Here is a 23,700-nt window from a genome sequence, read left to right as displayed (position 1 = left end):
TGTTTTCATTTGCAGAAATATGAACTATGAGGAGGCAATAAGCTCTGAAGCTGAGCTCAGAAGACGGAAAGGGAACCAAGACTTGAACCAATTGAATCCACTGGGATGTACCCGCCTTCTGGGCTCTATACCCCGCCCCCAAACCCCGCCCCCCGCCCATAAGCCCCGCCTCTCACCTCTCCACTGACACAGCATGCATGTTATGTGTCTCCAGTGTCACTGGCTGTGTGTATGAGAGGCCTGGGGAGCTGCCAGGAGGGAAGTTTAGATCCCTCACAGCAAAGCAGTGATCACAGGGAGAGAGAGAGAGAGGAGAGCTTCTGCTTGAAGAAATAAAGGATCGAGATAGAAGGAGAAGAGCTGTGCCCTGTCCATCACAGAGAAATAAAGAGAGAGCAAGAGAAGTGCAGTGACAGACAGACAGACAGCCAGCACTCGGACCAAGCTCTTCCTGACTGAGTCAGAGTAGGACTGGAAAATGCTTTGTCTGAACTATCTGGTCTTTCTCTGACTGAATTTGTCCCAGTTTGTTGTGTAGTGGCTGACTTTAGCCGAGGAATGTTAGTTGTGGACTCTTGTTGCGTCGATTTGATTTGAGAGAAGCATGTTTGACTGTATGGAGGCGTTGGGGCAAGCCCCCCGGCCCCTCTTCGATGTGTCTAGCCAAAGCTCTTTCATGCTGGGCAAGGCGACCCCTTATTTCTCTGGCCTGGACCCCTTTGCCTGGGCCGGGACTGGCTGCACTCAATGTAAGTCACCCACTTTACCTAAAGTGTGTGTGTGTGTGTGTGTGTGTGTGTGTGTGTGTGTGTTATTATAGAGCTCTCTCCACAGGAAGAGTCAGATTCCATTCAATTCTATGTACCCATTCTCACCCTCTGGTTTGTTTGTGTATGTGCTTAGTGTTGGCTTTGTGTGTGTGTGTGTGTGTGTAGTGGGGGCATATTTTTATTCATTGCGTTTGTTTTCTTTAGTATGACTTCACAAGAGTGACAGGCCTTTCAAACAATATGAGCCCCAGCATTACAATGCCTCCAGAATCCAACAGCTGGAGTCAAAAAACCGTATTGACAGATTGACGGGGCAAATGGACCCTTCTGAAACAACATGCTTGGTCGATAGGCGTGTGTGTTGCATTGTGAATTGTTTTACAGCCAGTATGCTTCAAACTAGGATGTACTGACCAACAGATTTACAAGTGTGCATGTAGTCCTCCTCCGCCTGCTGTGCCCACATGTGCCTCTCATGTTCCTATGAACCGCTCTGCTGCACCTTCCAGCCATGCACTGCCCTGCTCTTTGCAGACACATCCACTTCTACCTCATGTGTTTTTTATTCATTTAATTTGGGAGTATTTCCGTCCTCATTCTTTAGACAGAAAAAGCTAGCTGAGGAAAGTCCACCGTTCCTTTCTAATTAGTGCATGTCATGTTTTTGACGTTGCCCTGAAAACCTAGTGCACGCCATGGGCAGGTACTGTTATAATAAAGTAGGATGGGAGATATACCTACACAACATAAGAACATGAGAAACAGACAATTCCATACAACAAGTCGACTTATAGGAGTATTTGTTAGAAAGGCCTTTCAGCGATCTATCCACTGAAGTTTGGAGCTGCTAGAGTCTTTTCATCAGATTCCCCTTGACTCCAGGTTTTTACTTTGATCGAGTCAAATTAATTTGAACTTGTTGCACACTGAGATTGATTGTTGAAACCAGGTCATGAAATAGGACGTATAATAAAATGCTTTCATAATATTATAATAAAATTATATGATATTATAATGTTGTTATACTATATAATATCATATTGTATTAGATTGGAGTCTATTCAGATGTGCCCTGTAATTAAGTGTTTAATTTTGTTTCTCAAAATAAATCTCCACGATACTTGAGATGAATAGATGATTTTGAGTTTTCCTTGGCAACAGAGTAAAGTTTAAATTTTCAACAATTATTTAGATAGCAAGGTTGTAAGCAGAGTCCACCCCACATTGCTTCCTAATGATGATGGACGAGCAGTCGGATTGAGAAAAACCAAAGCTGAGCCTGTTTCAGCTTGTGAAGTAGCCTTTACAGTAACCAACCAAGACCGGCCAAGCACCAGCATATAAATCATGTTCTACAGGCCTCGGAGCTACTCAGCTCTGCAGGTTCCATGGTGCACAGTGCTCCTCATATGCGTCCTTCTCAGACAGAAGGTTACTCTCTTGTTGCTGAAAGTTTTAAACAAACTACAAAAAGTCCCATGGAAACAAATACTGACATGGAGAGTCTGTAAGTGACCAACAGGGTTTTTTGTTTGTTTTATTTTCTTCTTTTTTTTTTAGTGACTGGTATATGCAAGTGCTGGAAGCTGCTGTGAACCAGAGTCAAATTCCGCTTGGCCAATAAAGTTGATTGTGATTGTGGTTTATATGGAGGGTCTGTGTATGTGTCCTCTACCTGGAGGTAGAGGACACATACACAGACCTCTCACGTTTATAACAACTTTGTTAAATTCTTTTGCCCTGTGATGGCCTGGCGGCCTGTCCAGGGTGTCTCCCTGCCTGCCGCCCAATGACTGCTGCGTTAGGCTCCAGCTTCCCTGCGACCCTGAGAGTAGGATAAGCGGTTTGGATAATGGATGGACTGATGGTTCAGCTTCTAGGAAAAGAGCAGTCAGTGTTTCAAATTGGAGCAGGCTGAGTTTTGGCTCTCTCTGTTCTGAGATACCTGCTAACATGGGTAACAATGACATGCAAAGAGGCCGCCGACTCTCCCACCATTTACACTACTTTTACTTGTGTGGCCATCCTTTCAGATGTATGAGGACGGCACGGAGACATGCAATCCTTCATAAACATGAGATCTGACCGGCAAACAATGCACTTATGTAAATCTAGTTGCTTGTTTTACACAGCTTCCTTAAAGTACTGATTCTTATTTTCTGATCTGAGCTATTAAAGAAGCAGATAGCAGTCTGCAGGATGCACCCCCTTCCATAAATCTTATATCTGAATTGTAAACTTTAATCAAACCAAGGAAGTTATGAGACATGTCATGTCATGTTGGTCTTTACTTAAGTAACAGCACTTCTGGTGCTGTGTTGCATGATATCCAGATGGACTAAAGATTGTTGCATCATATCTGTTGACACTGTGCAGGGCCATCAGGTGTCATAATCACATTCCTAACGACTGCTCAGTCTTCGCCTCCTGTCTTCCCACTGCACGACATGTTTCTGTCATCAACAGTTACGCATGATTAGCTTTGGTCAACCCAACAATAACACCTGATCAGTCTGCGCTGACCTTTTCCCCCCCATTAAATATCACAATGCAAGTTCACATCTGACCATGATTCCCTGCTGTCTCTGCAGTAAATCACCTGAATAGAAGGCGTTAGTTGTCTTACAGTCATGAATATGCACCATTATACACAGAGGCTCTTCACATCCACTCCCAATGCTGTGGATGTATGGTTGGTGGTGGTACTGGTGGTCATCTTTTCCTGTGTTTTTATGTGAAGCAGTTCCCTGCCTTCCTTTGTTTGTGTCAGCGGGTATGAAAGTAAGACAGGGAACAGGGACAAGCCAAAGTCTCCTTGGTCTGTTACCTTCTGCTCTGTTAACTTCTGCTCTGTTACCGTCTGCTCTGTTAGCTTCTGCTTTGTTAGGTTCTGCTCTGTTAGCTTCTGCTTTGTTATGTTCTGCTCTGTTACCGTCTGCTCTGTTATCTTCTGCTCTGTTACCTTCTGCTCTATCTTCTGCTCTATTATCTTCTGCTCTGTTACCTTATGCCCTATCTTCTGCTCTGTTACTGTCTGCTCTGTTACCATCTGCTCTACCTTCTGCTCTATCTTCTGCTCTGTTGCCTTCTGCTGTGTTACTGTCTGCTCTTTTACCATCTGCTCTGTTGCCATCTGCTCTGTTACCTTCTGCTCTATTGCCTTTGCTCTGTTACCATCTGCTGTGTTACGTTTTGCTCTGTTACCTTCTGCTCTGTTATCGTCTGCTCTGTTACCTTCTGCTGTGTTACCATCTGCTCTGTTACCGTCTCCTCTGTTACCTTTCGCTCTGTTACCTTCTGCTGTGTTATCGTCTGCTCTGTTACCTTCTGCTGTGTTACTATCTGCTCTGTTACCGTCTGCTCTGTTATCGTCTGCTGTGTTACCTTCTGCTGTGTCATCATCTGCTCTGTTACCGTCTGCTCTGTTACCTTCTGCTCTGTTAGTCTGCTCTGTTACTTTCTGCTCTGTTGCCTTCTGCTGTGTTACCATCTGCTCTGTCACCTTTTGCTCTGTTAGCTTCTGCTCTGTTACTGTCTGCTCTATTACTTTGTGCTGTTACCGTCTGCTTTATTACTTTCTGCTGTTACCTTCTGCTGTGTTATCGTCTGCTCTGTTACCTTCTGCTGTGTTACTATCTGCTCTGTTACCGTCTGCTCTGTTATCGTCTGCTGTGTTACCTTCTGCCGTGTTACCATCTGCTCTGTTACCGTCTGCTTTGTTACCTTCTGCTCTGTTAGTCTGCTCTGTTACATTCTGCTGTGTTACCATCTGTTCTGTTACCGTCTGCTCTGTTACATCTGCTTTGTTACCATCTGCTGTGTTACCGTCTGCTCTGTTACTGTCTGCTCTTTTACCATCTGCTCTGTTACCTTCTGCTGTGTTATCGTCTGCTGTGTTACCTTCTGCTGTGTTACCATCTGCTCTGTTACCGTCTGCTCTGTTACCATCTGCTCTGTTACTGTCTCCTCTGTTACCTTCTGCTGTGTTACCTTCTGCTGTGTTACCATCTGCTCTGTTACTGTCTGCTCTGTTACCATCTGCTCTGTTACCTTTTGCTCTGTTACCTTCTGCTGTGTTACCATCTGCTCTGTTACCGTCGCCTCTGTTACCGTCTGCTCTGTTATCGTCTGCTGTGTTACCATCTGCTCTGTTACCTTTTGCTTTGTTACCGTCTGCTCTGTTACCTTCTGCTCTGTTGCCATCTGCTGTGTTACCATCTGCTCTGTTACCTTTTGCTGTTAGCTTCTGCTCTGTTACTGTCTGCTCTATTACTTTGTGCTGTTACCGTCTGCTCTGTTACCTTCTGCTGTGTTACCATCTGCTCTGTTACCGTCGCCTCTGTTACCGTCTGCTCTGTTATCGTCTGCTATGTTACCATCTGCTCTGTTACCTTTTGCTTTGTTACCGTCTGCTCTGTTACCTTCTGCTCTGTTGCCATCTGCTGTGTTACCATCTGCTCTGTTACCTTTTGCTGTTAGCTTCTGCTCTGTTACTGTCTGCTCTATTACTTTGTGCTGTTACCGTCTGCTCTGTTACCTGCTGCTGTGTTACCGTCTGTTCTGTTGCCATCTGCTCTTTTACCATCTGATCTGTTGCCTTCTGCTCTGTTACCATCTGCTGTGTTACCGTCTGCTCTGTTACCATCTGCTCTGTTACCTTCTGCTGTGTTACCATCTGCTCTGTTATTGTCTCCTCTGTTACCTTCTGCTGTGTTAACTTTTGCTTTGTTACTGTCTGCTCTGTTACCTTCTGCTCTGTTGCCATCTGTTGTGTTACCATCTGCTCTGTTAGCTTCTGCTCTATTACTATCTGCTGTTACCTTCTGCTCTGTTACCTTCTGCTCTGTTGCCTTCTGCTCTGTTACCTTCTGCTCTGTTAGTCTGCTCTGTTACATTCTGCTGTGTTAACATCTGCTCTGTTACCGTCTTGCTCTGTTACCTTCTGCTGTGTTACCATCTGCTGTGTTACCGTCTGCTCTGTTAATGTCTGCTCTGTTACGTCTGCTCTGTTACTGTCTGCTCTGTTACCTTTTGCTTTGTTACCGTGTGCTCTGTTACTTTCTGCTCTGTTGCCTTCTGCTCTGTTAACATCTGCTCTGTTACCTTCTGCTCTGTTACCATCTGCTCTGTTACCTTTTGCTCTGTTATCGTCTGCTCTGTTACCTTCTGCTGTGTTACCGTCTGCTCTGTTACTGTCGCCTCTGTTACCTTCTGCTCTGTTACCTTCTGCTCTGTTACCGTCTGCTCTGTTACCGTCTGCTCTGTTACCTGTTGCTCTGTTAGCTTCTGCTCTGTTACCCTCTGCTGTGTTATCGTCTGCTCTGTTACCTTCTGCTGTGTTACGATCTGCTCTGTTACCGTCTGCTCTGTTATCGTCTGCTGTGTTACCTTCTGCTGTGTTACCATCTGCTCTGTTGCCGTCTGCTCTGTTACCATCTGCTCTGTTACCTTTTGCTCTGTTAGTGTCTGCTCTATTACTTTGTGCTGTTACCGTCTGCTCTATTACTTTCTGCTGTTACCTTCTGCTCTGTTACCTTTTGCTTTGTTACCGTCTGCTCTGTTACCGTCTGCTCTGTTACCTTCTGCTCTGTTACCTTTTGCTCTGTTACCTTCTGCTCTGTTACCTTCTGCTCTGTTACCATCTGCTCTGTTACCATCTGCTCTGTTACCTTTTGCTTTGTTACCGTGTGCTCTGTTACCTTCTGCTCTGTTGGCGTCTGCTGTGTTACCATCTGCTGTGTTACCTTTTGCTCTGTTAGCTTCTGCTCTGTTACTGTCTGCTCCATTACTTTCTGCTGTTACCTTCTGCTCTGTTACCTTCTGCTGTGTTACCTTCTGCTGTGTTACCTTCTGCTGTGTTATCGTCTGCTCTGTTACCATCTGCTCTGTTACCTTTTGCTTTGTTACCGTGTGCTCTGTTACCTTCTGCTCTGTTGCCGTCTAATGTGTTACCATCTGCTGTGTTACCTTTTGCTCTGTTAGCTTCTGCTCTGTTACTGTCTGCTCTATTACTTTCTGCTGTTACCTTCTGCTCTGTTACCTTTTGCTTTGTTACCGTCTGCTCTGTTACCTTCTGCTCTGTTACTTTCTGCTGTTAACTTCTGCTCTGTTACCTTTTGCTCTGTTAGCTTCTACTCTGTTAGCTTCTGCTCTGTTACTGTCTGCTCTATTACTTTCTGCTGTTACCTTTTGCTCTGTTACCTTCTGCTCTGTTACCTTCTGCTATGTTACCTTCTGCTCTGTTACCTTTTGCTTTGTTACCGTCTGCTCTGTTACCATCTACTCTGTTACCTTTTGTTTTGTTACCCTGTGCTCTGTTACCTTCTGCTCTGTTGCCATCTGCTGTGTTACCTTTTGCTCTGTTAGCTTCTGCTCTGTTACTGTCTGCTCTATTACTTTTTGCTGTTACCGTCTGCTCTATTACCTTTTGCTTTGTTACTGTCTGCTCTGTTACCGTCTGCTCTGTTACCATCTGCTCTGTTACCTTCTGCTCTGTTAGCTTCTGCTCCTTTACTGTCTGCTCTGTTACCTTTTGCTTTGTTACCGTCTGCTCTGTTACCTTCTGCTCTGTTACCTTTTGCTTTGTTACCATCTGCTCTGTTACCTTCTGCTCTGTTACCTTCTACTCTGTTACCTTCTGCTTTGTTACCGTCTGCTCTGTTACCTTCTGCTCTGTTGCCATCTGCTGTGTTACCATCTGCTGTGTTACCATCTGCTGTGTTACCTTTTGCTCTGTTAGCTTCTGCTCTGTTACTGTCTGCTCTATTACTTTCTGCTGTTTCCGTCTGCTCTGTTACCTTTTGCTTTGTTACCGTCTGCTCTGTTACCTTCTGCTCTGTTACCTGTTGCTCTGTTAGCTTCTGCTCTGTTACTGTCTGCTCTATTACTTTCTGCTGTTACCTTCTGCTCTGTTACCTTTTGCTTTGTTACCTTCTGCTCTGTTAGTCTGCTCTGTTACTTTCTGCTCTGTTGCCTTCTGCTGTGTTACCATCTGCTCTGTCACCTTTTGCTCTGTTAGCTTCTGCTCTGTTACTGTCTGCTCTATTACTTTGTGCTGTTACCGTCTGCTCTATTACTTTCTGCTGTTACCTTCTGCTGTGTTATCGTCTGCTCTGTTACCTTCTGCTGTGTTACTATCTGCTCTGTTACCGTCTGCTCTGTTATCGTCTGCTGTGTTACCTTCTGCCGTGTTACCATCTGCTCTGTTACCGTCTGCTTTGTTACCTTCTGCTCTGTTAGTCTGCTTTGTTACATTCTGCTGTGTTACCATCTGTTCTGTTACCGTCTGCTCTGTTACATCTGCTTTGTTACCATCTGCTGTGTTACCGTCTGCTCTGTTACTGTCTGCTCTTTTACCATCTGCTCTGTTACCTTCTGCTCTGTTATCGTCTGCTGTGTTACCTTCTGCTGTGTTACCATCTGCTCTGTTACCGTCTGCTCTGTTACCATCTGCTCTGTTACTGTCTCCTCTGTTACCTTCTGCTGTGTTACCTTCTGCTGTGTTACCATCTGCTCTGTTACGGTCTTCTCTGTTACCTGTTCCTCTGTTACCATCTGCTCTGTTACCGTGTGCTCTGTTACCTTCTGCTCTGTTACTTTCTGCTCTGTTGCCTTTTGCTGTGTTACCATCTGCTCTGTCACCTTTTGCTCTGTTAGCTTCTGCTCTGTTACTGTCTGCTCTATTACTTTGTGCTGTTACCGTCTGCTCTATTACTTTCTGCTGTTACCTTCTGCTGTGTTATCGTCTGCTCTGTTACCTTCTGCTGTGTTACTATCTGCTCTGTTACCGTCTGCTCTGTTATCGTCTGCTGTGTTACCTTCTGCCGTGTTACCATCTGCTCTGTTACCGTCTGCTTTGTTAGCTTCTGCTCTGTTAGTCTGCTCTGTTACATTCTGCTGTGTTACCATCTGTTCTGTTGCCATCTGCTCTGTTACATCTGCTTTGTTACCATCTGCTGTGTTACCGTCTGCTCTGTTACTGTCTGCTCTTTTACCATCTGCTCTGTTACCTTCTGCTGTGTTATCGTCTGCTGTGTTACCTTCTGCTGTGTTACCATCTGCTCTGTTACCGTCTGCTCTGTTACCATCTGCTCTGTTACCTTTTGCTTTGTTACCGTGTGCTCTGTTACCTTCTGCTCTGTTGCCGTCTAATGTGTTACCATCTGCCTTGTTACCTTTTGCTCTGTTAGCTTCTGCTCTGTTACTGTCTGCTCTATTACTTTCTGCTGTTACCTTCTGCTCTGTTACCTTTTGCTTTGTTACCGTCTGCTCGGTTACCTTCTGCTCTGTTACTTTCTGCTGTTAACTTCTGCTCTGTTACCTTTTGCTCTGTTAGCTTCTACTCTGTTAGCTTCTGCTCTGTTACTGTCTGCTCTATTACTTTCTGCTGTTACCTTTTGCTCTGTTACCTTCTGCTCTGTTACCTTCTGCTATGTTACCTTCTGCTCTATTACCTTTTGCTTTGTTACCGTCTGCTCTGTTACCATCTGCTCTGTTACCTTTTGCTTTGCTACCCTGTGCTCTGTTACCTTCTGCTCTGTTGCCATCTGCTGTGTTACCTTTTGCTCTGTTAACTTCTGCTCTGTTACTGTCTGCTCTATTACTTTCTGCTGTTACCTTCTGCTCTGTTACCTTTTGCTTTGTTACCGCCTGCTCTGTTACCTTCTGCTCTGTTACTTTCTGCTGTTACCTTCTGCTCTGTTACCTTTTGCTCTGTTAGCTTCTGCTCTGTTACTGTCTGCTCTATTACTTTGTGCTGTTACCGTCTGCTCTATTACCTTTTGCTTTGTTACTGTCTGCTCTGTTACCGTCTGCTCTGTTACCATCTGCTCTGTTACCTTCTGCTCTGTTACCTGTTGCTCTGTTAGCTTCTGCTCCTTTACTGTCTGCTCTGTTACCTTTTGCTTTGTTACCGTCTGCTCTGTTACCTTCTGCTCTGTTACCTTTTGCTCTGTTAGCTTCTGCTCTGTTACTGTCTGCTCGTATTACTTTCTGCTGTTACCGTCTGCTCTGTTACCTTTTGCTTTGTTACCGTCTGCTCTGTTACCTTCTGCTCTGTTACGTTCTACTCTGTTACCTTCTGCTTTGTTACCGTCTGCTCTGTTACCTTCTGCTCTGTTGCCATCTGCTGTGTTACCATCTGCTGTGTTACCATCTGCTGTGTTACCTTTTGCTCTGTTAGCTTCTGCTCTGTTACTGTCTGCTCTATTACTTTCTGCTGTTTCCGTCTGCTCTGTTACCTTTTGCTTTGTTACCGTCTGCTCTGTTACCTTCTGCTCTGTTACCTGTTGCTCTGTTAGCTTCTGCTCTGTTACTGTCTGCTCTATTACTTTCTGCTGTTACCTTCTGCTCTGTTACCTTTTGCTTTGTTACCGTCTGCTCTGTTACCATCTGCTCTGTTACCTTTTGCTTTGTTACCTTCTGCTCTGTTAGTCTGCTGTGTTACTTTCTGCTCTGTTGCCTTCTGCTGTGTTACCATCTGCTCTGTCACCTTTTGCTCTGTTAGCTTCTGCTCTGTTACTGTCTGCTCTATTACTTTGTGCTGTTACCGTCTGCTCTATTACTTTCTGCTGTTACCTTCTGCTGTGTTATCGTCTGCTCTGTTACCTTCTGCTGTGTTACTATCTGCTCTGTTACCGTCTGCTCTGTTATCGTCTGCTCTGTTACTTTCTGCTGTTAACTTCTGCTCTGTTACCTTTTGCTCTGTTAGCTTCTACTCTGTTAGCTTCTGCTCTGTTACTGTCTGCTCTATTACTTTCTGCTGTTACCTTTTGCTCTGTTACCTTCTGCTCTGTTACCTTCTGCTATGTTACCTTCTGCTCTATTACCTTTTGCTTTGTTACCGTCTGCTCTGTTACCATCTGCTCTGTTACCTTTTGCTTTGCTACCCTGTGCTCTGTTACCTTCTGCTCTGTTGCCATCTGCTGTGTTACCTTTTGCTCTGTTAACTTCTGCTCTGTTACTGTCTGCTCTATTACTTTCTGCTGTTACCTTCTGCTCTGTTACCTTTTGCTTTGTTACCGCCTGCTCTGTTACCTTCTGCTCTGTTACTTTCTGCTGTTACCTTCTGCTCTGTTACCTTTTGCTCTGTTAGCTTCTGCTCTGTTACTGTCTGCTCTATTACTTTGTGCTGTTACCGTCTGCTCTATTACCTTTTGCTTTGTTACTGTCTGCTCTGTTACCGTCTGCTCTGTTACCATCTGCTCTGTTACCTTCTGCTCTGTTACCTGTTGCTCTGTTAGCTTCTGCTCCTTTACTGTCTGCTCTGTTACCTTTTGCTTTGTTACCGTCTGCTCTGTTACCTTCTGCTCTGTTACCTTTTGCTCTGTTAGCTTCTGCTCTGTTACTGTCTGCTCGTATTACTTTCTGCTGTTACCGTCTGCTCTGTTACCTTTTGCTTTGTTACCGTCTGCTCTGTTACCTTCTGCTCTGTTACGTTCTACTCTGTTACCTTCTGCTTTGTTACCGTCTGCTCTGTTACCTTCTGCTCTGTTGCCATCTGCTGTGTTACCATCTGCTGTGTTACCATCTGCTGTGTTACCTTTTGCTCTGTTAGCTTCTGCTCTGTTACTGTCTGCTCTATTACTTTCTGCTGTTTCCGTCTGCTCTGTTACCTTTTGCTTTGTTACCGTCTGCTCTGTTACCTTCTGCTCTGTTACCTGTTGCTCTGTTAGCTTCTGCTCTGTTACTGTCTGCTCTATTACTTTCTGCTGTTACCTTCTGCTCTGTTACCTTTTGCTTTGTTACCGTCTGCTCTGTTACCATCTGCTCTGTTACCTTTTGCTTTGTTACCTTCTGCTCTGTTAGTCTGCTGTGTTACTTTCTGCTCTGTTGCCTTCTGCTGTGTTACCATCTGCTCTGTCACCTTTTGCTCTGTTAGCTTCTGCTCTGTTACTGTCTGCTCTATTACTTTGTGCTGTTACCGTCTGCTCTATTACTTTCTGCTGTTACTTTCTGCTGTGTTATCGTCTGCTCTGTTACCTTCTGCTGTGTTACTATCTGCTCTGTTACCGTCTGCTCTGTTATCGTCTGCTGTGTTACCTTCTGCCGTGTTACCATCTGCTCTGTTACCTGTTGCTCTGTTAGCTTCTGCTCTGTTACTGTCTGCTCTATTACTTTCTGCTGTTACCTTCTGCTCTGTTACCTTTTGCTTTGTTACCGTCTGCTCTGTTACCATCTGCTCTGTTACCTTTTGCTTTGTTACCGTGTGCTCTGTTACCTTCTGCTCTGTTGCCGTCTGCTGTGTTACCATCTGCTGTGTTACCTTTTGCTCTGTTAGCTTCTGCTCTGTTACTGTCTGCTCTATTACTTTCTGCTGTTACCTTCTGCTCTGTTACCTTCTGCTCTGTTGCCTTCTGCTCTGTTAACATCTGCTCTGTTACCTTCTGCTCTGGGAGCAAAACCACTCTTCCAAATGAACAGTCTCTAACACTTTGTTTCTGCATCTCATCTCCTCGCTTTTTTATCTTCCTCTGTGTGTGTGTGTGTGTGTGTGTGTGTTTGTGTTCCTCTATTGATGTGTTTGTGTTTATCCTTTACTAATGCGTGGCTCAGTCAACACATCGTGCTCTGTAAACAACAACTTTTAATTCTTTGATTAAAATTACAAAAAGCTCAGTAAAGAGATTAGTGTGTGTGTTGGGGGGGGCACTTTAAAGAGAGGGATGAAAGCAATGCGGTGAGAGAAGGAATGGTTTCGGGATTAACCCCTTGCAACTTTTTATGAAATGGGTGTTTCATCCCTGCAGGGGAAATGCTGTCTTTATCAACTTCGTCAGCTACCTCCCTCTCCTCGGTGTGCTTTTTAATTTCACAACTATCTCAACAGCCATTAAATAACAAAATGATCAGATATGAACAGGTATCTGTTTACCAGTGTAATAACAGTATTGTGTGAGCAACAATGGTCGGGTGCTCCTAACATTACTGGAGGCTCGTAGTCTTACTGAGTGTGTGTGTGTGTGTGTGTGTGTGTGCGTGCGTGCGTGCGCACGCGCGCGTGCGTGCGTGCATTATCAGAAATGCTGTTTAAGCAGTATTTGTACCAGTGATGTGAGTATTGACTAACACTTGGCTAATATCAATACCTCCTAAGGACAACTTTCTGTAGGCTATGGCTAATTGATCCACTTAGTTGATTGTTGTTATTGACTTCTTTACTGGTAGATTTAATTACTTGAGCACAAGCTATAATTTATGATTATCAGCCAAGTTCTTCCAAAAAATTGAGTTAAAATATTGCATGTACTAGCTATTAGGAACAGGGTATGATTTTGCAATTACAAAACCATAAGAATTTGGGAACAGAGCCAGAAGTGACAGTAATAAATCAATGTCAGCGTGAGGAATGGCTGAAGATCAGCTTCTGTCTTCATTTGATCCTGTTCTGACTTGTTTCAGATTTTACTGTCATGATAAGCACATTTCCAACCCTGCCCGTACCAAACAGCGTGATCTTCTGAATTTGCATTGATTATTTCTTGGTTGTTTTTATGCCTTATCTTTTGCTAGACTACATATGAATCTGAATTTTCTACTTTTGAGCATATTAAATGTAACGCAGGGAAGTGAAGATTTACCATGAGGGTTACTCGCATGGCTTTTCTATACACTTTTTTCCTTTTTTTTGTATTATTGATTCTCTTTTGAAAATGTTGAGCCATTCAAATGCAAGAGATTTTAACAAGAATAAATGGACCACCATGCCCTTAATGAAGATGTTGGTAATTCATTAGAAATTAGCATCAAGTATTGTGATATATTAAGTGGTATTCGGCCACATGGAAATGTGTAAGTTCATCCATGTGATGCCGTGGTGGTTGGCTGCAGAGCAGTGGTCATTGGGAAGCTGTTGGGTGTCCGACCAAGGAACACTGAGAGCTGAGGACCTGGGAAAACTGGGAGCCCAGGAACACTGGGCGCAATGGGAGCCCAGGACCCGGGAATAGTGGGAGCCCAGGGCCCGGGAACACTGGGAGCCAAGGACCCGGGAACACTGGGAGCTGAGGGGGCGCCAAATGTTGACTTGTCATATCAAAAAAGGGAAGAAATAAAGAGTTTGGTTTATGAGGTGTTGTAAAGAAGAAAGGCTGCTTTGTATGCATGATGGTGAATGAGAAGGGTCATCCTGATTTAACAACCTGTCGCTGAATAGCCCCTCCTCCACACCTTTAGACCAAGTCTGCCTCCTTGTCTATTTGTAAACATTGTGAAAAAATGGTTTCGTCTAGATTTTCCCTGTACATTATACTGACCCATATAAACAGTAATATACCATATAAACACTAATATGCTATATAAACACTAATATGCCATATAAACAGTAATATACCATATAAACACTAATATGCCATATAAACATTAATATACCATATAAACACTAATATGCCATATAAACATTAATACACCATATAAACACTAATATGCCATATAAACAGTAATATACCATATAAACAGTAATATGCCATACAAACATTAATACACCATATAAACACTAATATGCCATATAAACATTAATACACCATATAAACACTAATATGCCATATAAACAGTAATATGCCATACTATGAACAGTAATATATAAACAGTGTTATAGGATCACACACTGACCCTGACTGTGAACAGCACGGTGTAATGTGTGTATTGTGTCTGACTGTGAACAGTATGGTGTAATGTGTGTATTGTGTCTGACTGTGAACAGCACGGTGTAATGTGTGTATTGTGTCTGACTGTGAACAGCAAGTTGTAATGTGTGTGTTGTGTCTTACTGTGAACAGCACGGTGTAATGTGTGTGTTGTGTCTTACTGTGAACAGCACGGTGTAATGTGTGTATTGTGTCTGACTGTGAACAGTATGGTGTAATGTGTGTGTTGTGTCTGACTTCGAACAGTATGGTGTAATATGTGTATTGTGTCTGACTGTGAACAGTATGGTGTAATGTGTGTATTGTCTCTGGCTGAACAGTATGGTGTAATGTGTGTATTGTGTCTGACTTTGAACAGTATGGTGTAATGTGTGTATTGTGTCTGACTGAACAGTATGGTGTAATGTGTGTGTTGTGTCTGACTGAACAGTATGGTGTAATGTGTGTATTGTGTCTGACTGTGAGCAGTATAGTGTAATGTGTGTATTGTGTCTGACTGTCTGGATTGTCATATGTCATCTGGTTTTGTAGGCCAACGTGTGTGCATGTGTGTGTGCATTTGTTTGCGTGTGGTTGTGTGTGCGTATGTGTGTGTGTGTGTGTGCGTGCATGAGTGTGTGTGTGCGTGCGTGTGTGTTTGTGTGTGCGTGTGTGTTTGTGTCTGTGTGCGTGCGTGCGCATCTGTGTGTGTGTGCGCACGTGAGTGTGTGTGCGTCTGTCTGTGTGTGTGCGTGTCTGTGTGTGTGTGCGCGTGCGTTTGTGCGTGTGTGTGTGTGTGTGTGTGTGTGTGTGTCTCTGTCTGTCTCCGGGTTTCCCCTTCACATGTGTGGTGTCGGTGTTTTTATGGAGTCATCTCCTGGACAGTAGTCTGGTGTTCACGACCTTCCCTTTCAAATAGCTTGCCGATGACAGGAAGGGCTCCTCCTCCCCCTGCCAGTGCAGGAAGGTAGTGGGGTAGGGGGGAATGAGGGGAGAGGGATATTGGGGGGGGGGGTACGAGGACACTGGTGGTGAACTTAGAGCAGCTGATGAAAGGGTGTGTTGCTCTGATCTCCACCAGCCGAGAACCATATAAAGTGATTTATCTCCGGCATGTCCTCCACACCGCCCCCTGTATGTGTTCCCTCGTATATCACACTGTGCTTCGCTGCCGCTTATCTGTGTTGCTGCACACTACTGTAAATACCTGTTCCAGCAGTAGTTTGAGATACAGTTCCAGCAGTAGTTTGAGATACTTGTTCCAGCACTAGTTTGAGATACTTGTTCCAGCAGTAGTTTGAGATACATGTTCCAGCATTAGTTTGAGATACTTGTTCCAGCACTAGTTTGAGATACTTGTTCCAGCACTAGTTTGAGTTACTTGTTCCAGCAATAACCTGTTCTTGCACTAGTTTGAGATACTTGTTCCAGCACTAGTTTGAGTTACTTGTTCCAGCAATAACCTGTTCCTGCACTAGTTTGAGATACTTGTTCCAGCACTAGTTTGAGATACTGTTCCAGCACTACTTTGAGATACTTGTTCCAGCACTAGTTTCAGATACTGTTCCAGCAGTAGTTTCAGATACTTGTTCCAGCAGTAGTTTGAGATACATGTTCCAGAATTAGTTTGAGATAATTGTTTAAGCACTAACTAGTTTGGGATACTTGTTCCAGCACTAGTTTGAGTTACTTGTTCCAGCAGTAGTTTGAGATACTTGTTCCAGCAGTAGTTTGAGATACCTGTTCCAGCAGTAGTTTGAGATACTCGATCCAGCAGTAGTTTGAGATACCTGTTCCAGCAGTAACTTGAGATACTTGTTCCAGCACTAGTTTGAGATACTTGTTCCAGCAGTAGTTTGAGATACATGTTCCAGCATTAGTTTGAGATAATTGTTCCAGCACTAGTTTGAGATACTTGTTCCACCACTAGTTTGAGTTACTTGTTCCAGCAATAACCTGTTCCTGCACTAGTTTGAGATAATTGTTCCAGCACTAGTTTGAGATACCTTTTCCAGCACTAGTTTGAGATACTGTTCCATAACTAGTTTGAGATACTTATTCCAACAATAACCTGTTCCTGCACTAGTTTGAGATACTTGTTCCAGCACTAGTTTGAGATACCTGTTCCAGCAGTAGTTTGAGATACTTGCTCCAGCACTAGTTTGAGATACTTGTTCCAGCACTAGTTTGAGATACTTTTTCCATCACTAGTTTGAGATACCTGTTCCAGCAGTAGTTTGAGATACTTGTTCCAGCACTAGTTTGAGATACTTTTTCCAGCACTAGTTTGAGATACTGTTCCAGCACTAGTTTGAGATACTTGTTCCAGCAATAACCTGTTCCTGCACTAGTTTGAGATACTTTTTCCAGCACTAGTTTGAGATACCTGTTCCAGCAGTAGTTTGAGATACTTGTTCAGCACTAGTTTGAGATAACGTGTTCCAGCACTACGTTAAGATACTGGTTCCAGCAGTAGTTTGAGATACCTGTTCAAGCAGTAGTTTGAGATACTTGCTCCAGCACTAGTTTGAGATACCTGTTCAAGCTCCAGTTTGAGATACTTGTTCAAGCACTAGTTTGCGATACTTGTTCCAGAAGTAGTTTGAGATACCTGTTCCAGCACCAGTTTGAGATACTTGTTCAAGCACTAGTTTGAGATACTTGTTCCAGCACTAGTTTGAGATACTTGTTCCAGCAGTAGTTTGAGATACTTGTTCCAGCAGTAGTTTGAGATACTTGTTCCAGCAGTAGTTTGAGATACCTGTTCCAGCAGTAGTTTGAGATACTTGTTCCAGAACTAGTTTGAGATACCTGTTCAAGCAGTAGTTTTGAGATACTGTTCCATAACTAGTTTGAGTTACTTGTTCCAGCAATAACCTGTTCCTGCACTAGTTTGAGATACCTTTTCCAGCACTAGTTTGACATACTGTTCCATAACTAGTTTGAGATACTTATTCCAGCAATAACCTGTTCCTGCACTAGCTTGAGAGACTTGTCCCAGCACTAGTTTGAGATACCTGTTCCAGCAGTAGTTTGAGATACTTGCTCCAGCACTAGTTTGAGATACTTGTTCCAGCACTAGTTTGAGATACTTTTTCCAGCACTAGTTTGAGATACCTGTTCCAGCAGTAGTTTGAGATACTTGTTCCAGCACTAGTTTGAGATAACGTGTTCCAGCACTACGTTAAGATACTGGTTCCAGCACTAGTTTGAGATACTTGTTCCAGCACCAGTTTGAGATACTTGTTCAAGCACTAGTTTGCGATACTTGTTCAAGCACTAGTTTGAGATACTTGTTCCAGCACTAGTTTGAGATACTTGTTCCAGCACTAGTTTGAGTTACTTGTTCCAGCAATAACCTGTTCCTGCACTAGTTTGAGATAATTGTTCCAGCACTAGTTTGAGATACCTTTTCCAGCACTAGTTTGAGATACTGTTCCATAACTAGTTTGAGATACTTGTTCCAGCAATAACCTGTTCCTGCACTAGTTTGAGATACTTGTTCCAGCACTAGTTTGAGATACCTGTTCCAGCACTAGTTTGAGATACCTGTTCCAGCAGTAGTTTGAGATACTTGTTCCAGCACTAGTTTGAGATAACGTGTTCCAGCACTACGTTAAGATACTGGTTCCAGCACTAGTTTGAGATACCTGTTCCAGCACCAGTTTGAGATACTTGTTCAAGCACTAGTTTGCGATACTTGTTCAAGCACTAGTTTGAAATACTTGTTCCAGCACTAGTTTGAGATACTTGTTTCAGCACTAGTTTGAGATAATTGTTCCAGCACTAGTTTGAGATACTTGTTCCAGCACTAGTCTGAGTTACTTGTTCCAGCAATAACCTGTTCCTGCACTAGTTTGAGATACTTGTTCCAGCACTAATTTGAGATACCTGTTCCAGCAGTAGTTTGAGATACAGTTCCAGCACTAGTTTGAGATAATTGTTCCAGCACTAGTTTGAGATACGTTTTCCAGCACTAGTTTGAGATACTTGTTCCAGCACTAGTTTGAGTTACTTGTTCCAGCAATAACCTGTTCCAGCAGTAGTTTGAGATACTTGTTCCAGCACTAGTTTGAGATACTTGTTCCAGCACTAGTTTGAGATACTGTTCCAGCACTAGTTTGAGATACTTGTTCCAGCAATAACCTGTTCCTGCACTAGTTTGAGATACTTGTTCCAGCACTAGTTTGAGATACCTGTTCCAGCAGTAGTTTGAGATACAGTTCCAGCAGTAGTTTGAGATAATTGTTCTAGCACTAGTTTGAGATACTTGTTCCAGCACTAGTTTGAGATACCTGTTCCAGCAGTAGTTTGAGATACATGTTCCAGCACTAGTTTGAGACATTTTGTTCCAGCACTAGTTTGAGATACGTTTTCCAGCACTAGTTTGAGATACTTGTTCCAGCACTAGTTTGAGATACCTGTTCCAGCAGTAGTTTGAGATACTTGTTCCAGCACTAGTTTGAGATAACGTGTTCCAGCACTACGTTAAGATACTGGTTTCAGCACTAGTTTGAGATACCTGTTCAAGCAGTAGTTTGAGATACTTGCTCCAGCACTAGTTTGAGTTACTTGTTCCAGCAGTAGTTTGAGATACCTGTTCCAGCAGTAACTTGAGATAATCGTTCCAGCACTGGTTTGAGATACGTGTTCCAGCAGTAGTTTGAGATACTTGTTCCAGCACTAGTTTGAGATACTTGTTCCAGCACTAGTTTGAGATACGTTTTCCAGCACTAGTTTGAGATACTTGTTCCAGCAGTAGTTTGAGTTACTTGTTCCAGCAATAACCTGTTCCTGCACTAGTTTAAGATACTTGTTCCAGCACTAGTTTGAGATACTTTTTCCAGCACTAGTTTGAGATACTGTTCCAGCACTAGTTTGAGATACTTGTTCCAGCAATAACCTGTTCCTGCACTAGTTTGAGATACTTGTTCCAGCTCTAGTTTGAGATACCTGTTCCAGCAGTAGTTTGAGATACTTGCTCCAGCACTAGTTTGAGATACTTTTTCCAGCACTACTTTGAGATACCTGTTCCAGCAGTAGTTTGAGATACTTGTTCCAGCACTAGTTTGAGATAACGTGTTCCAGCACTACGTTAAGATACTGGTTCCAGCAGTAGTTTGAGATACCTGTTCAAGCAGTAGTTTGAGATACTTGCTCCAGCACTAGTTTGAGATACCTGTTCAAGCACTAGTTTGAGATACTTGTTCCAGCACTAGTTTGAGATACTTGTTCCAGCAGTAGTTTGAGATACTTGTTCCAGCAGTAGTTTGAGATACCTGTTCCAGCAGTAGTTTGAGATACTTGTTCCAGCACTAGTTTGAGATACCTGTTCAAGCAGTAGTTTTGAGATACTTGTTCAAGCAGTAGTTTGAGATACTTGTTCCAGCAGTAGTTTGAGATAATTCTTCCAGCACTAGTTTGAGATACTTGTTCCAGCATTAGTTTGATATACTTGTTCCTGCACTAGTTTGAGATACTTGTTCAAGCACTAGTTTGCGATACTTGTTCCAGCAGTAGTTTGAGATACCTGTTCCAGCACCAGTTTGAGATACTTGTTCAAGCACTAGTTTGAGATACTTGTTCCAGCACTAGTTTGAGATACTTGTTCCAGCAGTAGTTTGAGATACTTGTTCCAGCAGTAGTTTGAGATACTTGTTCCAGCAGTAGCTTGAGATACCTGTTCCAGCAGTAGTTTGAGATACTTGTTCCAGCACTAGTTTGAGATACCTGTTCAAGCAGTAGTTTTGAGATACTTGTTCAAGCAGTAGTTTGAGATACCTGTTCCAGCAGTAGTTTGAGATACTTGCTCCAGCACTATTTTGAGATACTTGTTCCAGCACTAGTTTGAGATACTTGTCCCAGCACTAGTTTGAGATACCTGTTCCAGCAGTAGTTTGAGATACTTGTTCCAGCACTAGTTTGAGATACTTTTTCCAGCACTAGTTTGAGATACTGTTCCAGCACTAGTTTGAGATACTTGTTCCAGCAATAACCTGTTCCTGCACTAGTTTAAGATACTTTTTCCAGCACTAGTTTGAGATACCTGTTCCAGCAGTAGTTTGAGATACTTGTTCAGCACTAGTTTGAGATAACGTGTTCCAGCACTACGTTAAGATACTGGTTCCAGCAGTAGTTTGAGATACCTGTTCAAGCAGTAGTTTGAGATACTTGCTCCAGCACTAGTTTGAGATACCTGTTCAAGCTCCAGTTTGAGATACTTGTTCAAGCACTAGTTTGCGATACTTGTTCCAGAAGTAGTTTGAGATACCTGTTCCAGCACCAGTTTGAGATACTTGTTCAAGCACTAGTTTGAGATACTTGTTCCAGCACAAGTTTGAGATACTTGTTCTAGCAGTAGTTTGAGATACTTGTTCCAGCAGTAGTTTGAGATACTTGTTCCAGCAGTAGTTTGAGATACCTGTTCCAGCAGTAGTTTGAGATACTTGTTCCAGAACTAGTTTGAGATACCTGTTCAAGCAGTAGTTTTGAGATACTGTTCCATAACTAGTTTGAGTTACTTGTTCCAGCAATAACCTGTTCCTGCACTAGTTTGAGATACCTTTTCCAGCACTAGTTTGACATACTGTTCCATAACTAGTTTGAGATACTTATTCCAGCAATAACCTGTTCCTGCACTAGTTTGAGATACTTGTCCCAGCACTAGTTTGAGATACCTGTTCCAGCAGTAGTTTGAGATACTTGCTCCAGCACTAGTTTGAGATACTTGTTCCAGCACTAGTTTGAGATACTTTTTCCAGCACTAGTTTGAGATACCTGTTCCAGCAGTAGTTTGAGATACTTGTTCCAGCACTAGTTTGAGATAACGTGTTCCAGCACTACGTTAAGATACTGGTTCCAGCACTAGTTTGAGATACTTGTTCCAGCACCAGTTTGAGATACTTGTTCAAGCACTAGTTTGCGATACTTGTTCAAGCACTAGTTTGAGATACTTGTTCCAGCACTAGTTTGAGATACTTGTTCCAGCACTAGTTTGAGTTACTTGTTCCAGCAATAACCTGTTCCTGCACTAGTTTGAGATAATTGTTCCAGCACTAGTTTGAGATACCTTTTCCAGCACTAGTTTGAGATACTGTTCCATAACTAGTTTGAGATACTTGTTCCAGCAATAACCTGTTCCTGCACTAGTTTGAGATACTTGTTCCAGCACTAGTTTGAGATACCTGTTCCAGCAGTAGTTTGAGATACATGTTCCAGCACTAGTTTGAGACATTTTGTTCCAGCACTAGTTTGAGATACGTTTTCCAGCACTAGTTTGAGATACTTGTTCCAGCACTAGTTTGAGATACCTGTTCCAGCAGTAGTTTGAGATACTTGTTCCAGCACTAGTTTGAGATAACGTGTTCCAGCACTACGTTAAGATACTGGTTTCAGCACTAGTTTGAGATACCTGTTCAAGCAGTAGTTTGAGATACTTGCTCCAGCACTAGTTTGAGTTACTTGTTCCAGCAGTAGTTTGAGATACCTGTTCCAGCAGTAACTTGAGATAATCGTTCCAGCACTGGTTTGAGATACGTGTTCCAGCAGTAGTTTGAGATACTTGTTCCAGCACTAGTTTGAGATACTTGTTCCAGCACTAGTTTGAGATACGTTTTCCAGCACTAGTTTGAGATACTTGTTCCAGCAGTAGTTTGAGTTACTTGTTCCAGCAATAACCTGTTCCTGCACTAGTTTAAGATACTTGTTCCAGCACTAGTTTGAGATACTTTTTCCAGCACTAGTTTGAGATACTGTTCCAGCACTAGTTTGAGATACTTGTTCCAGCAATAACCTGTTCCTGCACTAGTTTGAGATACTTGTTCCAGCTCTAGTTTGAGATACCTGTTCCAGCAGTAGTTTGAGATACTTGCTCCAGCACTAGTTTGAGATACTTTTTCCAGCACTACTTTGAGATACCTGTTCCAGAAGTAGTTTGAGATACTTGTTCCAGCACTAGTTTGAGATAACGTGTTCCAGCACTACGTTAAGATACTGGTTCCAGCAGTAGTTTGAGATACCTGTTCAAGCAGTAGTTTGAGATACTTGCTCCAGCACTAGTTTGAGATACCTGTTCAAGCACTAGTTTGAGATACTTGTTCCAGCACTAGTTTGAGATACTTGTTCCAGCAGTAGTTTGAGATACTTGTTCCAGCAGTAGTTTGAGATACTTGTTCCAGCAGTAGTTTGAGATACCTGTTCCAGCAGTAGTTTGAGATACTTGTTCCAGCACTAGTTTGAGATACCTGTTCAAGCAGTAGTTTTGAGATACTTGTTCAAGCAGTAGTTTGAGATACTTGTTCCAGCAGTAGTTTGAGATACTTGTTCCAGCAGTAGTTTGAGATACCTGTTCCAGCAGTAGTTTGAGATACTTGTTCCAGCACTAGTTTGAGATACCTGTTCAAGCAGTAGTTTTGAGATACTTGTTCAAGCAGTAGTTTGAGATACTTGTTCCAGCAGTAGTTTGAGATAATTCTTCCAGCACTAGTTTGAGATACTTGTTCCAGCATTAGTTTGATATACTTGTTCCTGCACTAGTTTGAGATACTTGTTCAAGCACTAGTTTGCGATACTTGTTCCAGCAGTAGTTTGAGATACCTGTTCCAGCACCAGTTTGAGATACTTGTTCAAGCACTAGTTTGAGATACTTGTTCCAGCACTAGTTTGAGATACTTGTTCCAGCAGTAGTTTGAGATACTTGTTCCAGCAGTAGTTTGAGATACTTGTTCCAGCAGTAGCTTGAGATACCTGTTCCAGCAGTAGTTTGAGATACTTGTTCCAGCACTAGTTTGAGATACCTGTTCAAGCAGTAGTTTTGAGATACTTGTTCAAGCAGTAGTTTGAGATACCTGTTCCAGCAGTAGTTTGAGATACTTGCTCCAGCACTAGTTTGAGATACTTGTTCCAGCACTAGTTTGAGATACTTTTTCCAGCACTAGTTTGAGATACCTGTTCCAGCAGTAGTTTGAGATACTTGTTCCAGCACTAGTTTGAGATACTTTTTCCAGCACTAGTTTGAGATACTGTTCCAGCACTAGTTTGAGATACTTGTTCCAGCAATAACCTGTTCCTGCACTAGTTTGAGATACTTTTTCCAGCACTAGTTTGAGATACCTGTTCCAGCAGTAGTTTGAGATACTTGTTCAGCACTAGTTTGAGATAACGTGTTCCAGCACTACGTTAAGATACTGGTTCCAGCAGTAGTTTGAGATACCTGTTCAAGCAGTAGTTTGAGATACTTGCTCCAGCACTAGTTTGAGATACCTGTTCAAGCTCCAGTTTGAGATACTTGTTCAAGCACTAGTTTGCGA

General features: G+C 42.9%; 1 protein-coding gene across 4 annotated transcripts in view; it reads left to right on the top strand.

The window, feature by feature from the left end:
* Positions 1–23,700, top strand: part of LOC130106625 (retinoic acid receptor gamma-A-like) — a 125,707-nt gene that overhangs the window by 17,213 nt on the left and 84,794 nt on the right. Inside the window, exon 1 of one of the 4 annotated variants that reach the window (XM_056272808.1) lies at positions 605–749. The exons of the other annotated variants lie outside the window; for them this stretch is intronic. Within the exon in view, the coding sequence (XP_056128783.1) occupies positions 605–749 (145 nt within the window). Of the gene's footprint in view, positions 1–604; positions 750–23,700 lie in introns of those variants that run through there. 4 annotated transcript variants of the gene reach the window in all.

The sequence above is a fragment of the Lampris incognitus genome, chromosome 2, assembly GCF_029633865.1.
Source record: "Lampris incognitus isolate fLamInc1 chromosome 2, fLamInc1.hap2, whole genome shotgun sequence".
In the NCBI taxonomy this organism is placed as follows: domain Eukaryota; kingdom Metazoa; phylum Chordata; class Actinopteri; order Lampriformes; family Lampridae; genus Lampris; species Lampris incognitus.
Note: the sequence above shows the minus strand (reverse complement) of the source record. Positions and strands in the feature narration are given on the sequence as shown.